The sequence below is a fragment of the Hippocampus zosterae genome, chromosome 12, assembly GCF_025434085.1.
Source record: "Hippocampus zosterae strain Florida chromosome 12, ASM2543408v3, whole genome shotgun sequence".
NCBI lineage: Eukaryota > Metazoa > Chordata > Actinopteri > Syngnathiformes > Syngnathidae > Hippocampus > Hippocampus zosterae.
In genome coordinates this window covers 14772817-14789178 of record NC_067462.1, presented here as the reverse complement: position 1 = coordinate 14789178, position 16362 = coordinate 14772817, and the positions used below count along the sequence as shown (strand labels likewise).

Sequence of the window (16362 nt, the reverse complement as noted above, 5' to 3'; positions counted from 1 at the left end):
CTGACCATCACGATACCAGATCCTTCTTCGAAGCAACGAGGAAGATCATCGGTCCGGCTCACAGTCCTCCAATGGCTGTGAAGGCAAAGGATGGCACAATCCTGCAGGAAAAGGAGGATACTCACCAGCGATGGAAGGAGCATTTCATGGAGCTCCTGAACCGTCCGACATGCGCAGCAGACGGCTTCCTCGATCCTGTCCCCCAGCTCCCTGTGCAACACTGGATGACGGAGCTGCCGACTCTCCGGGAGATCTCCGGAGCCCTGAGGAGGATGAAGAAGAACAAAGCTGCTGGAGTTTCATCCCCGTAGAACTTTTACAAGCTGGGGGTGCACCTCTCCTCACCCGCCTCCACACCTTCATCCTTCAATGCTGGGTCGAGGAGACGGTGCCTGGAGAACTGAAGGACTCCGTCATCGTCACGATATTCAAGAAGGGCGACAAACTCGACTGTGGAAACTATCGTGGAATTTCCCTGCTGTCAACTGCTGGAAAACTCATCTGTCGTATACTGGCCGACCGACTCACCTGTCTCGCTGAGCGGGTTCTTCCGGAGTCCCAGGCGGGCTTCCGTCCAGGCAGGGGAACCGCGGACATGGTGTTCTGCGCCAGGCAGCTCCTGGAGAAGTGCCGGGAGCAGTGGAGGGAGTTCCACGCCATCTTTTATGATCTGGCCAAAGCGTTTGATTCTGTGCCCCGAACAGCACTCTGGAAAGTGCTGGAACGTCAAAGCTGCCCCCCCAAATTCATATCCCTCATCCGAATGTTTCACGACGGCATGAAGGGTTGCGTCCTGACTCAGGGCGAAATGACTACCCCATTCCCGGTTCGGACCGGTGTCAAACAGGGCTGCACGGTGGCGCCGACGTTGTTCTGCCTCTACATCGCCGCGCTCATCCACCACGTCACCCCTGTCCAGGAGCACGGAATCACTCTACACTACCAAACTGAAGGGTCACTCTTCAACCTCAGCCGTTTGAGGAGCAAGCGGGGGACCACGGTCACGACCGTCAGCGAACTCCAGTACGCTGATGACAATGCTGCGGTCTCCAACTCCTCCGGGGGCCTCCAGCTCATCGCGGACGGCTTCGCCGCGGCGTACAGGACCTTTGTTTGGCCTCTCCGTCAACACCAAAAAGACAAAGACCCTCCACCTGAACCATCATCCACCCCAAATCACCATAGACGACGAACCCATCGAGCAGGTCTCGGCGTTCCCTTACCTGGGTAGCATTATCCAGCAGGACGCCGGCCTCACGGAGGACCTCACTCACCGTATCCAGGCAGCCCACACAGCCTTTGGACGCCTTGGTCGTCGGGTCTTCAGGAATCACGCCATTTCCACCAACACGAAGATCATGGTGTATAAGTCTGTCGTCCTCCCGACCCTTCTCTATGGCGCCGAATGTTGGACCCTCTATCGGAGCAGCATCAAGAGGCTCGAGAGGTTCCACCAAGGACGACTCCGATCTCTCCTCAACGTTTCCTGGGAGGAGAGATTGACTAATAATGAGATCCTCACCCAGGCTGGCCTCACGAGTATCGAGGCCATGATCACCTTCTTGGCCCAACTGCGGTGGGCCGGCCACGTGCAGCGGATGAGCGACAACCGTCTCCCGAAGCAGCTCCTCTACGCGGAGTTGCTGGAGGGCACCCGTCCCCGCGGAGCCCCGAAAAGACGATTCAAAGACCAGCTAAAGGGTCATCTTCAGCGGTGCCAGATTCCCCCGGCACAGTGGGCTGACCTGGCCGCGGATCGGGTGGCCTGGCGTGGGGCTGTGCGGAGGAGGACCGGCGAGCGCGGAGGAAGGAGAGGGCCCTGCAACCGCCCGGCCCCGCAACCCACTTCTGTCAATCCTGCGGTCGGGGTTTTCGGGGAAGACTGGGCCTCCACAGTCATCGGAGACAAAAGCACCAGGAGCCGTCGCCCTGTCCTGGGGGCCGCATTCCTCGAGGGCCTTCACCGACCGGTTCATGGTAAAAGGGTGCTAGAGCCTATCCCTGATCAATCACAGTTGACGAACAACAGATAAACACCCACACTCACATTCATGACAACCGTCTTCAAATAGTTTAATATGATTTGGAGGGAAGATGGAGTGGAGCGAACACAGGAAGGCCGGCCGATTCGAATCCACCAATTTGAGAAACGGCAGGCTATTGTTTTGTGTTTTTTGTTATTGTAAAGTGTCCTTGGGTGTCTGGAAAGGCGCTTATAAATAAAATGTATTATTATTATTATAGATTAAGTGTGTTAACCACGAGTCAAAGTGCTGCTGTAACTGGGACAGTAAACTACATACTGTAATTCTTTTATCCAATAGTGTCCCCTGTTGATCACTCACGTGAAATTTCATTTCATATGGAGTGACTAAAATGTTGGCCAATGTTGCCCCCTATGGTTCACACTAGGAATCACATTTACTGAAGTACGGCCAACAATTGTCTCACTTCTCTCAAAAGTACGTTTGAAACCGCAAGTATTAGAAGAGCTTTTGTTGAGTGTTACTTAAGTACACCGTGGTTGTTTTTACTGGCTGTCACTCAAGCGGCAAACACAAACACTCAAAACAGTCAGGTCTGGGAACATCTGGGAGCGTTTTTGGCACAATTGCAATGGACCAACGGGCAAAAGGCCTCAAGTGAGTTGCTGTGATATCAAAGCACTAAACAGAGGAATGGTGATGACTTGCAGGTGCCGCTTGTCAGTCACTTGGACAAAACAACCGAGGCCTTATCCAACAGAGCGACACATACAGTATGGCCCACAGTGAACGTCACCGGATCACTTCGCACAAGATTACTGTGGATGTTTGAGCTATTTATCTAAATAACTTCAGGCCTTTTTGCATTAACTGTAATTGACTTGAATGGTTTTCATGAGGGGATCTTAGATGTACTTTACATTACATGCTTGTACACAAATATGGAGACCTTCAAGATTGAGTAAGGGTGACAACCAGCCCGTTTTCCTGCCACGGAAGCATAACATCAGTGTTTAATTGTATAGTGTAATCATAAAACACTTACAGTTGTGCAGCTGGCGTGGGTTCGATTCCTTCACAGCGCCTTGGTTTTGTGATCGTTTGTGAGTGGCTGTCACCAATCCAGGGTGGAGTCAGCAACTGTCATGAAAAGAGCCAAAAGTAACATGAGCATGAAAAAGGAAGACAGGGTCAAACGGTGGCCATTACAAAACATGTACATCGATCTGGCAAAGTATTCATTACCCTTGAACTTTTTCACTTTTGCCATTTCCAAACAACCTATTTCTTTTCCAGATTTTTAGTTGGTCTCGAACAGCTTTGCGCATCTAGCCACTGAAAAATTTTGCCCATCTTTTGCGAAATAGCTCAAAGTCATCTAAAACATGCAGGATACCTGCCTTAGGGGACCAGGTTTTGAGACGTAATACAAGTTGCTCTCACTGACTGTTGATAGTTAATGTCTTGCTGGAAGATAAAATCCATACACCTGTTTCAAGTGTTTTGGCCAACAGGTTTTCTCCCAAGATTGCTCTGTATGTATTGTATAGTTTCATTTAGCCGCCTTTCAACTCTGACCAGCTTTCTTTTCATTGCTGAAGAAAAGCATCCCTGTGGCATGATGTTGCCGCCCACCACGTTTCACAGTAGGAATGCTGTGTTGAGGGTGACGAGCAGTTAAGCCCCTAAAAATTCCACACAGGTCTCATTTGACCAAAGCGCCTCTTTCTATAAGGTTTGTGGTTTTTCCTACATGGCTTGAGACAACCTCCTAATGCCTTTCTTTCAACTACGGCCACTGTCATGTGAACATGCTCTCCCACCTGAGCTGTGGATTTCTGCAGCGCCTCCAGGTTGAGTGTGGCATCTGTCTCTGACCAGTGCTCTCTTCGCTTGCTCTCAGTTTAGGCAACCAGCCATGGCTTGGTAGGTTTGTGGTTGTGCGGTATATTTTCCATTTTTTGGATGATAGATGAAAATTTCATCATGAAATGGTGCCTCGTGACATTTTCAAAGCTTGGGCTTTAAAAAAAATATATAGATTTCAACTAAACCTGTTTTAAACCTCTTCATAATTTTATCTTTGACATGTCTGGCGAGATCCTGTTGTGTCTTTCACGATACTGTTGATCACTGGTGCATTCTAACAAACCATGAAGGTGTCACAGAACAGGTGTTTTTAAAGTGAGTAAATTACGCACAGGTGGAGTCTTGACTTTTTAATTAGGTGACTTCTGACCACAACCGATTGCAGTGGATTGTATTTAGAGGAATCATAGTAAACAAATGCACATCGCACTTTTCAGATTTATATTGTCATTTTTGTTTCATTTCACAATTCTGCATATGTTGGATCTGTCACATAAAATCTCCATAAAATTCAGTCAAGTTTGTAAGTCTCAGGTGACAAAATGTGAAAACTGTCAAGGGCAATGACTACTTCTTCACTTTTTGGCACTCTTGAGGGAATGTTTTTAGAAAGTATTAAAATGTAAAAAGAAAAATAACACGAAAACATCCATGTCTTGAATGAAGTATGATGTCATGCAAACATCAATAAACATTCCATGGGTGTAAAAAAAAAGAAGTCAACCTTTTTGAAAAAGAATCATACAGTGGAAGTGTTCTCATTTCAGCTGTGCTCTCATTTGAAATACAGGTGAGGCAAAAAAAATAAAAAATAAAAATAAAAAAGATTAGTTGACCCCTTGTGTATCACAACAGTTTTGACTATTTTGGTCCAATTACAAATTGTGTATTCATAGAGGGTGAGCAAGATTACAAATCGTCATCATTTTAACCAAATTGGCTCATTCATCTTATTTCTCTGATTTAGGAACTTTTGCAACATGCCCATTGGACTATGAAGTCATTTCCTGTAAAAACCTGAATTTGGAAAAAAAAATTAATAAATTAGGCAGTTGTTAGTATGATGAAATGTAATCTATCCATCCATTCTACCTTCTCATCCTCACTGGGGTCGGTCGCAGGTGTGCTGGAGCCTATCGATGTTGATTTTGGGCAGAGGCAGAAACATGTAATCACAATCTCTTTTTAAACTGCTTTTCAAATGGGATTTATTTCATAAAATGAAAAATGTTCAATATAAGCATTTATTTCCTCTCCTGAAAATCTAAATGCATCGCTCAAAAACTAAGTACACAATGACAGTTAATCTATGATATAAAATTATCACTATTGATACAAAATTATAATATTAGCGAATGAAAAAAAAATCTATTGTTAAGACAGTCTTGAAATGGCCCTTGAATTGATTGATTTATTTTTTGGCATGGAAGAAAGTGATCGTCACTATTTTTAAGGGGGTATGTCACTTAAAAAGACTAAGTCAACTTGCTGATGGTGTGTGTGCGGGTTTTTGGAAGTTTGGAAAAGACTGATCTCGCTGAAGTGGTGTGCAGAGAGATGGGGGCGCATCAACTCTGTTGGGATGTCAAAGGGCGTATATGGCTTAAAACATTTTCAAAAGGCTGATCTAATTTTGATTTCCTCATGTTTGAATGCATGACAAAATCCAGATGTCCAATGGTTTACAGTGATCTGTCTCTCACAAAGTATGAAATGAAAGAACAATATGTTCATCCGAAGTGAATGAAAAGATACATTGTTTCATTTTTCTCACATTTTAATGACAATGAATGCATTAAAGTTCCCCGGGTGTACCACACGCATGTTTCCGAAGCTGTGTTTCCTGGTGCAATCGGCATCCTAGTGCAGCATTTTCACCAGGTCTTTGGTGTGGACCAGCATGTTGAGAGACTGCAGGGTTGAGCAGGTGGACCGCCCGTCCAACATGGTCTCAGCAATTACAACAGCACAGCCTGCATTAAGTGTAAAAATACAACAAACATCTCTTGACAATATTTGCCTGATGTACCGTCCCAAAGTGCCATAATGCTGTAACGTTTTGCTTTTCAAAAGATGGATTTGAACTACATGCTCCAAGAGGCAAACAAGATTTTCAAACGCATCAAATGTAATAAACAATAAACCCCAGTCCAGTATCAGGCCTCTTTCAAATGTGAATTTAAAACAAGATATCTGGACATTCACAAAACATTAAATACAGACTACTTTTGGTACATTAGAAGAGGAAACACAATTAAATACAGAATAAAAGGTGGAACATACTGTATCATTTCAATTTGGCATATCGGAGTTGCACAGACAATTACATTTGAATCTAAATGCGTAATCAGATTAGAGGTGAAAGGACCATATAATACGTTCTGAATGCGGTACATTCGACTGTAGGTCTGAAAACCATTTGAGGCGTGTGGACTGTTTGGTAAAAATGTGGTCCCTTTGAGGTGCGTGCAGCCTTACAATTGCACCTTAACATGGTACATTAGAGGCACGTGAACAATAAAATAGTTCGAATCAAAATATTGTGAAATGAAATTGCACGGACGATTAAATATGGTCTAAATGTGCTCCCGTACATAAGAGGTTTAATTGCTTACACTGGTCAACAAATGTTTTGACCTTTTTAAATCCGTGTCAAAAACACGTTGAGGGATATTTGAAGCAATCTCTAATTAAAATTTAGTGTTGACCAGTGTAATGAAATATCCTCCAAGTTTGGTACATTAGATGTGTGGAAACAATATTTAATGGTCTAAATAGGTAAGAGAGTTCCGTCGCTTATTAAATCCGATCAATGGTACATTACATCCGAATTTGGAAACTGCAGTGTGAATCCATTTTGGGGTAGTTTGTGGTTGTAGTTACGTTTGCAGCACCTGTAGGTTGTTGGAGAGTGGTCAGACTTTGATGCAGAGCATTGCATCCAGCAGGTTTTCCGTCTGTTTGATACCGGTGGCAACAAAAGCGTGGCTCTTCAAAAGCAGAGCGTATTCGTCGGCACTCCTCTGTCTGCCTTCGCTCATGCTGAGGGCCTGGAGCAGCCCGCGACTCGGCCCTGTCCGACCCTCGTCCAAAAAGATCTCACTCAGCAGCAGGCCGCAACCTGCCAGCGTGATGACAGTACGAGTTAACGTGCATTTTATAATAGTAATCCTTACATCCCTAAAGTTGATTAAAAGCAATGAAATCACTAAAATGACAATTGTTGGCTGAAACAGAAAATAAGGAACGCAAGGCCAAAAAACAAAAAAAAAATGCTAGGATCATTGTCTGCACTCTTTTTTTTCTCTCCCCCAAATCCAACACAGGACTCTTTTGCACGTGGACGTACAGAGGATATGTATCCATTGTGTCTGCAATCTGGATGACTAAATTATACTCATCCAAAATATTTGTCATCGCAAGCCAACAAACGTCACAAATTGCTTGAAAAACAATAGCAGTCAAGTGGAGAAAAGAAAATGCTTAACACATGATAAGTATAGCCTGCATGACACCGTCCTGGCTATTTTGTAACATGTTGCAGCCAAAAAAATCCAAGTTAATTTTTTGCTGAAAACAATCATTTTTGACACTTTAAACATTAAAATACCATGTCTTAGTAGTGATTTACAAATCATTGTATTCTGTTTTTATTTATGTTTAATCCAACATCCAAACTTCATTGAAATGGGGTTTTATTTGAGCAGTAATGTTAGCTTGACAAAGTGTGCAAAGTGAAATGTACCTGGTGTGCATGCATCTGCAATTTTGCCGAGCAAGAAGTGCACTTTCTCATCAGAACAGTCATGGAGAATTCTAGAGAGGATGTACAAGTCCGCTTTGGGTAAGGCATCTTTGAAGAAGTCTCCTGTTGGTGTCAAAAGTGCAAAGCATCTTGAGCGTTCAAGACTGTGCTGTTTGATCCACTACATAATAACAATAATACCTGCGACAAACGTGACCCTGTCTTGAGTGCAGGTTGGATGGAAACGCGGACTCATTTCAACAACAGCCGGTAAGTCGAACACTGTCACAGACAGCTCCGGGTGAGCTCTGGTGAATTCCAATGCCATTGCACCTGTACAGCCTTGCAAAGAAATACAAGACAATCAGCACACAGAGGGCTCTTATTAGTAAAATGTTGTGGTGTGAATTTGCTCCTAGTGGATGAGTGTAAATTTGTACAATTTTAGCTAAAAAAAAATTGTTCGTACGTTGAATTTAAAAACAAACAATTACCGTATATATTAAGTTGTACAGCCATAGAGAAAAACTTACGAGGCCGTCATGTTTTGTTCGGTTTGCTGTTCATTTTAAAGTCTGGTGCCACTAAAAGTGTCTCAAGTGACTGTCTAACACAAAAGAAAACACGAAATGTCTAAAAGCTAAATTTTTGGCAGTACAATGTCATAGCTTGTGAAGCGATTTTGGTTATTTTCAAGAAAACAATCAGCTCTTAAATTCAACTCTTATGAGCTGTTTTTGTTTTCACTAATATATTGGTCCAAACAAATATACTTCTAGTTTTATTCATCATTTAAAATGGAAATTCAACTGACTAGACAAAAGGTGGTCTAGATTTTTCCATGGCTGTATATACTTTTGATATCTAATTTTATTATGTTCATTCTACCTACAGGTATATCTTCTTTCCATATTTATTGTAATTTTACAATCACGTATATTAATTTTATTTACTCATTTCTTGTACTTAACTTGTCAAAATTACATTTTTGTTCTTATCTCCGATATATATCCAAACGTTTTTTTTCAAATAGTTTTTATATTAAAATTTTAAAAAATCTACATATTTAACCGTTGTAATGCAAGGTTCTTAGCAGTTTATTAAAACAACAGTAAAGAGTCTTTGCTCATCTCAAGATGAAAAATAAAAAGAGATCAGAAAGTGGATTGTTGAGTTTTTTTTTTAATCAATTAAGAAAAAAAAAAAACGAGGACCGCCAATCGCAGCCGTCAAAATATTCTTTTTATCTCGTAACATTGTGAACTTCTGTTTCCATTTTAGGATAAGAAGCTGTTCACGTTCTCACCTCCGAGGTCACAGGCACTCTTGAAGGCAGACAAGTCAAAGGCTGTTGCCACTGCTTTCCCAGACACTCGAGCGAAACTGTGCATGGCCTTCATGAACCTAAGCTTTACCTCCTGGCTCCTGTTGACTGTGTCCTTTGTGAGCAATTCAGCATTAGACGTGCACAATGAAGGAATTTTAGTACTTCATTGGACTATTTACCTGGGATAAGCCGCCAGACTTGTTGCAGAAGGTCCTGTGGTGCTGGTGGACGCCCTCCTGCACAGCGCTCTCCAGGTGGCTGAAGAGTGGCCACACGGTATCGTTGCAGTGCTCCAAGTAGCCCAGGAGGGAGGATGGCGCCTCGGACAAAAGGAAACGTTTCGACAGTTCTGTGTTCTCGTACGCCGGAGTCTTGCAGTCTGGAAGAAAAAAAATTAAAAACAATATGAGAGAGGTGAGCGTTTTGTGTCAATATTGCATAGATTATTGTAGCTGTTCTTTTAGTGTCGCTTATTCCTTGCGAGTATGACGTGAGAACAGCAGAATGCATTATACAATAGGTTGTTTCATTAACATCTGCTGTCAACAGTTTCACAAAACATGAAATCTCAAGACCACAAACATTCAATTGTTTGCATTTAATACATTTCCATGACACAGGTGATAAAGAAGAGAAGATGGTTGACTAACTTGTGCTCTTTAACAGTTTTAGCGAAAGGCATGCCTCCAGCAGGTGCTCCGTTCCCTTGAGGGAAGTTTTCAGCTCGAGGGCCACCTGCGCTGCATTCAACGCCGGTCTGCGTTGGAGCAAGTCAAATATGCCCAACTTGGAAGCGGTAAACAGTGCCTGGAAGAGTTATTTTGGGATTTTAAAAAAATAAGAACATTTAAAGAGCTGTTTTCCATTCAATCTTACAACCAAAAGATGGGATGGAGAGAAGTTTGTTTGACAATGAAAGACGTAATTTTATACTTATTTTATCATTCTATTTCTTATTCAACTCTTCAAACAATATATGATACTGCTTCAACTGAATGGGCATTGTGCTGCTCCTCGTATGGGCGCCCTGACCAACCGGAGAGGCTATCATACAGTCACAAAGGATAAAGACTATATGCCTGCGAGCATCGTCATTTTGTTTCCCGCCAAGTGTTGGTCCGATGTTTGTATTCAAATATGTTTCTTAAAGGGTAATAAAGCCTCAATGCCAATGCTATTTTTCAGCCAGGCTATAACATTTTAGCCAAATTGACATTTTGAGGGCAAAAGCTATGCAGTTGGCTAAAATACACAACATGTACAGTGTCTGTAAGTGTTTTTTTTTTCATGTTTACATTGGCGGTGAACTTCAACCGTGTTTGGAAATATGTTCACTCCGACCGTTCGGAAATTCAAGCGTTGTTCAAATGTGCCGTTCCTGTCTTCCGAGTGAATTTTTGAAGATATCCCTCAGTTATGGCTGTTGGCAAGTCATGTGTACAAAATATTTTAAAGTACTGATCGCCCTCACCTTGGAGGCTTTGAATCCGTCCATCAGTTGAATGATTTTCTGTAGGTCCTCTCTGGCTTCTTCGCTGTCCTCACCTTTGTTGAAGTGCCTAGTGTTGTCAGTCGCAGGTTGTATTTCCTCAGTGTATCCGGATGAGCTGTTCACCACCTTTAAAAGGTCCACCACCTATTATAAATGTTTTTTAAGAAAATATGGTGTTTGACATTGCAAAAGCTGACCTGGTGTTCAGGAAGTACCGTGTGCGTGGATGAAGGGGTAGGGAGCGGATGAACTGCTGCTGGCAGAGTTGGAGCAGTGTCGCCGTGGCAACTGCCTTGTTTGTTGTAAATCTGGTCCAGCTGTTTACAGAAGTGGTTGAGGGGGAAACCCACTACATTGAGAAAGTCCCCGTGCACATACTCCACCAGCATCCCACCGAGCGCCTGGATGCCATAGCCGCCTGCCTTGTCCCTAACACACACACACACACGCAAACAATTCTTTCATTGTTGTCCAAAAGGACCCAAGTGAACATATTTTCCAAAATAATAGGAAATCATGCTAGAATTGTTGTTGTTTTTTTGATGATAAGCACATTTGTAAACAATAAGATCTATTGTTTTCTTTACTCACTGCAAATTGAAGCCAGGTTTAGATCATGTCCAAACAGATCCTTCTTGGGATGATTTTTATGTAAATAATGCCCATAGTATGATACTGAATAGAATTATTCTGTTTCTATGAAAATGCACGTTTTTTTAAGTTAAACATATTTCCACATATTTCTGAATAAAAAAGATCTTGTCTTCTTCACTTGCTGAAAATACCGGTACAAAGTATAAGCCAGTTCTCAATGGGGCGCAAATGGATGCCACATGGCATTATTTGTATGTAAACTTATCAACATGATGAAAGTTAAAGCGGTTAAGAACAGTGACATCCAGAAGTCCAAAGTCATGACTATGTTTACATGGCCCACTCACATGGGTTCACCGCTGTTAATGTACTCCCACAGCATATCCTCAGAGAGGTCGGCGAACTTCACCTTAGTTTCTTCATAGAAGTCAATGACCTGGTAGTCCTCGTCATCTCAGATCAGAAAAGGATATCATGGATTGTTATGCATTTCATAGTAAAGGGATTTTACAATCAGCCAGTCTTACGTTACATATACAATAATAACATCCAGAAAGCATTCGATCCAGTCTATCCTTTTGAAATAGAACCCATCCATGATCAGGAACAGCCTCACGAGGATCGCGCACGTGTGCTACAGCTGTCTTCGGGCAGTAGACAGGGTACACCCTGGACTGGTTGCCGGCTAATCACAGGGCACGCAAAGACCAAAAACCATTCACATTCACACTCACACTCACACCGAGGGGCAATTTAGAACTGTCCGATCAACCTGCCATGCATATTTTTGGAATGTGGGAAGAGTACCTGGGGAAAATATTGCAACTCCAAACAGGCAGGCCGAAGCCCAGAATCGAACCCTCCATCTCTGCAATGTGAGACAGATGTGCTTGAAATAGAATTATGTGAGGTATATTGTACTCTTTAGACTATAAGTCAAATTTATTTTCATAGTTTGTGGGTCCTGTGATATATACACTCAGGTGCGACTATGAGTTCGCGCTTTCTGAACCCAGATTGCTGTCTTTTTATGTTTTAAAACGCCTAAACATTGTTAGCAATTCTGATTGGAAAAAGTAAATGAGAGGAGTTGCATGAGCCTATGAACCAACGGGATGCATGTGCATCGAACTGGAACAGTCAAACTGAATTGTTTTTCAAAAGCCTTTCACACCTCGTGTTTCTGTGCATCAACTCCCGCAGTGGCAAACAAGACGACTGACCGGAGAGGCAATGAAGTAGCACAAATGATGATGATGACGACAGAATGTAAGTTGCATTTAAAAGAGCATGCATCAAGTCTGGAAAAAAAAACGATCATGTCTATTTTATTCATACAACAGTAAGTCGATCTAGTAGCGGTAATTATCGTGACAGGCATGCTGACAACAAACCAAGACGTGAAAATACCTGCTGCCTTGCATTGTTAACAACTGTTAGCATGTTGGCATTTGCTAAATTATCGTATGAAAAAGTATGCAACAGCAGGGCATGATGTCAATCCCTAACTGATTTGACTTATTGGCTTTTTATACTCAGATTTTATCAACTGTGATTTGAAAGAGTACTTGATTTGTGGTCATGAAGTAACATCCTTCTTTGTGATTTTAATAATCGGGCTGCTCCGTTGCTATGTTAACATAACAACATGTTTGCATTTTAACTACCATTGTAAGATTTGGCACAACAGCACCAGTCCCTTGAACCGCCTACAAGTTTCGGAATTAACGTTATGGTGGCCGTAAGCATTGTTTGGATTTCCATTTGCTGTGGTCAAAGTAATTAAATGAACAAGGAAACTAAAAACTTAAAATAGTTCGACGGGGTCAGCATGCTTCCCCACTAGTTTAAATACCAGGTTACAGATTAACAAAAGGCAGCAGGGAATATTTGTCATTATTATTAGAGTTTAAATCGAGATCGTGAGTTCGATCCCCGCCTCATGTTCTCGCATGTTCTCCCCGTGCCTGCGTGGGTTTTTCTGGGTACTCCGGTTTCCTCCCACATCCCAAAAACATGCATAGCAGGCTGATTGGACACTCTAATTTGTCCTGAGGTCCATCCCTGTGTGCCCTGCGATTGGCAACCAACCGGTTCAGGGTGTCCCCCGCCTACTGCACGAAAACAGCTGGGATAGGCTCCAGCACCACTCGCGACCCTTGTGAGGATAAAGCGGATCGGAAAATGGATGGATGAATGGAGTTTAAATGGGTTATGTGTAAGAAAATCACGTGCCCTGCTGCATCACTGAAAGCCACTTACTTGGATTCTCATAACAGAGCACGATGGCGACTCCTGTGAAGACACTGTGCTCTTTACCACTCAAACTAAAACAGGAGAGAATTATTACCAATATATTTATCAATCCAACCTTTTCAAAATAGACTATAAACTTTACAGTGAGAGCATCCTGTATGCATCCTGTTTGTCATGGGGCTTCTCCAGAATCATGCCATCGACAGTCTGTGGAAATATATTTTAAACAAAAAATACAATATACCTTTATACACAAAGAATAAAGGTTGATGAGATGGTGGGTGAGGAAAATAATGAGCACCAAGCACCAACCTCCTCTCAGAACAAGTAAAATAGCACTGACCAAGTAAAAAACCCACTTACCACAATAGTGTCCGCTCCGATCACTATGTCTGGAGTTTTAAGGTGATTCTAAAACACAACACAGTGGGGGTAGGGCGGAAATCCCATTAATGCTGCTGTCCAACAAGTTCCACAGTATTACAAAATATGCATTTGTAAAACAAAGGACGACCACAAAATTTGTAGTTGATAAAAAGACAAGTACATGAGGAAAAAGACAAGTACATGAGGAAACGTACTCCGGAACCACCTAATTATGATTGAACTCACACAAGGCATTCGTCTTGCCACCTCCAGTGCTTTCTGCTTGGCCGTCTCCACAGCGTACTGCTGGGGTGCCTTGAAAAGTCGCTTGTCAAGAGTTTCTTTAAACCAAGATGGGACCACCTCAAAGCGTAGCCCCTAACATGAGGTATTAAATAGGACATGAGAAGAGACAATGCACAAAATTGTTACAATGTTCATCCAGACACTTACAGCATTGCGAAGGATCTCCAGTCGCCGCGGGGATGCGCTCGCCAACACAACCAGTTTTCCAACCAGTTTAGAGATGACGGGGTTCAGTACCATGGTTGGTGGTCCACTTACAGCTGCCTTTACAGTACAAGGACACATGTCAAAGAACTACAGTTGTACAAATAAACCAAAAGTGTGAAACAATATGCACAGTATATTTTTCATTTACCAATTTAAGACCTTTTCATTCATTCAAATCCTGTCTTCATAAAGTTTTAAAAGCTCAGTTTTAGTTGACATTTGGTATTTACAGGCAAACGTATATGACGTGTACATGTGCACTACATTTTCGGTTCACATGTTTAAAGCTAGTAAATCCTTATTGAAGACTCATGCTGGTTTTCAACCGCAATTATGACATTATATAACAAAACAATTATCGTAAATTACACAATTTGACGTGTTATACATGTTGTGGCTAATAAAGAAATGTCTAAATAGCGTTGTTTTTAAGCATAAGATTTATCAAAGAAGCAGCGTTATGTGTATTCAATGTCGCTTAATGCGAGTAGCCAAGTTCGCTCCTTCCAAAAAGGTGCAATTTGCAGCAAACTTTACGACGTCAAAATTCGCGAACTAGTTTATTTTGTTGACTCCTGACATGCATACAAAAATATCATGCTCACCTAATGACAAAACTTAGAGTTGTGTTGAAGGAGCATGGAGACGGCACGTTAAAATTAGAATGTGTAATTCCCCTTTCCACACTTCAAAATCACATTAAAAAAAAAATTATCCTACCTCCGGGAGACCGGAACTTGACAGTGGGCGACGTAACATTACGTGATGACGTAAGAACGCTTGGCGGATTGGCCAATGATACGAATGATACGTTGAAGGAAAAAAAAGAGACGCTTTATACGTTTATTGAGTTATACGTACTTTGTATTGCCTGTTTTTTGTATTATGTACGCATTTCAGAGAAAGGATGGAAAATGATTTATTAATATCCGAATTTGTAGATGCAGTTTTTGCTCTTTTTCGGGAAATAAAATTGAAACAATGTCTCATTTATTCTTTGACTGTATGACCACTCAGCCACTGCGGTCTGATTAAATGGTTTATAAAGCTTCTAAAACTCCCTATACACTTAATCTGAAAAAATGTTGATATTATCTGAAGCCAAGTGATGACAACTTAATGACCAAACCTAATGCCTTTTTCTCATTCTATATGCCAATTATTTCTTCACGTATAATTTTCCAGATTTACCAGATTTGAGCCTTTCCTATTGGAATTGAAATCCCTATGAAAGCAATAAATTGTTCAAACTGTTGAATGTCTTTTCCTCATGAAGCCTCAGTTGTAATACCTGTATATCCAAAGATAATTGACCTGTACTACTGTGCATTTAATTTTTTTTCCAATTACTGTCATTTTTAGGGATAATTTTAACAATTAAATATAACTGATAATTGATGTACATACAGTATATTATATGGGCGGCCCAGTGTCCAGTGGTTAGCGCACTGACCTCACAGTGCAGAGGTACTGGGTTCGATTCCAGCTCCAGCCTTCCTGTGTGGAGTTTGCATGTTCTCCCCGTGTCTGTGTGGGTTATCTCCGGGTACTCCGGTTTCCCCCCACATTCCAAAAATATGCATGGCAGGCTGTCAGAACACTCAAAATTGTCCCTCGGTGTGAGTGTAAGCGTGGATGGTTGTTCGTCACTGTGTGCCCTGCGATTGGCTGACAAACGATTCGGGGTGTCCCCCGCCCACTGCCCAAAGACAGCTGGGATATTCTCCAGCATGCCCCGCGACCCTTGTAGGGATAAAGCAGATCGGAAAATGGATGGCTGGATATGTCAAAAAATGTATAATAATGATTGACAAGTGGCGGCCCGGTAGTCCAGTGATGAGCATGTCAACTTCACAGTGCAGAGGTACTGGGTTCAATTCCAGCTCCGGCCTCCCTGTGGGATCCAGCTTGATACACCAATACTGTCATATCCTGTAGTAAACTGTTAAATATGGCACTGCTAAGGAGGAAAAACCTAAAAGCTCAATAAAAATAAATTAATACAATAAACAATTAAGTTGACGATTCATCTATCTTAAAGGGAGGCAACTCTGGTCTGAGAGAGCTGCAGCCCTGTTTGTTTTACAAGTTTCCATCTTCCAATACACCGAATAGACAGACAGACATAGATTCTGTAGATGGAAAGTAATACAGATACATAAAAAAGGTAACCAAATCAATTCTCGTGGAAAAGAGGCTGCAGTTTTCAAATCAC

At 42.1% G+C, this 16362-nt stretch overlaps 1 protein-coding gene across 3 annotated transcripts; it reads right to left on the bottom strand.

The window, feature by feature from the left end:
• Nucleotides 1–5610: 5610 nt before the first annotated feature.
• Nucleotides 5611–14928, bottom strand: asmtl (acetylserotonin O-methyltransferase-like). 3 transcript variants are annotated; one of them, XM_052082479.1, is made up of 16 exons: nucleotides 14868–14928; nucleotides 14088–14204; nucleotides 13881–14012; nucleotides 13632–13679; nucleotides 13411–13475; nucleotides 13275–13339; nucleotides 11360–11465; nucleotides 10616–10847; nucleotides 10398–10544; nucleotides 9577–9733; nucleotides 9106–9305; nucleotides 8906–9038; nucleotides 7801–7941; nucleotides 7600–7722; nucleotides 6749–6975; nucleotides 5611–5827 (listed from the first exon to the last, which is right to left on the bottom strand). In XM_052082479.1, exons 1-15 carry the CDS (start codon nucleotides 14904–14906, stop codon nucleotides 6770–6772), a joined length of 1911 nt encoding a protein of 636 aa, XP_051938439.1. In that variant the 5' UTR covers nucleotides 14907–14928; the 3' UTR covers nucleotides 5611–5827; nucleotides 6749–6769. The 3 variants fall into 3 exon arrangements, with proteins under 3 accessions (XP_051938439.1, XP_051938441.1, XP_051938440.1); XM_052082481.1 differs by having other exon boundaries at nucleotides 10634–10847; XM_052082480.1 differs by having other exon boundaries at nucleotides 10398–10562; nucleotides 10634–10847; nucleotides 14868–14927.
• Nucleotides 14929–16362: the final 1434 nt, after the last annotated feature.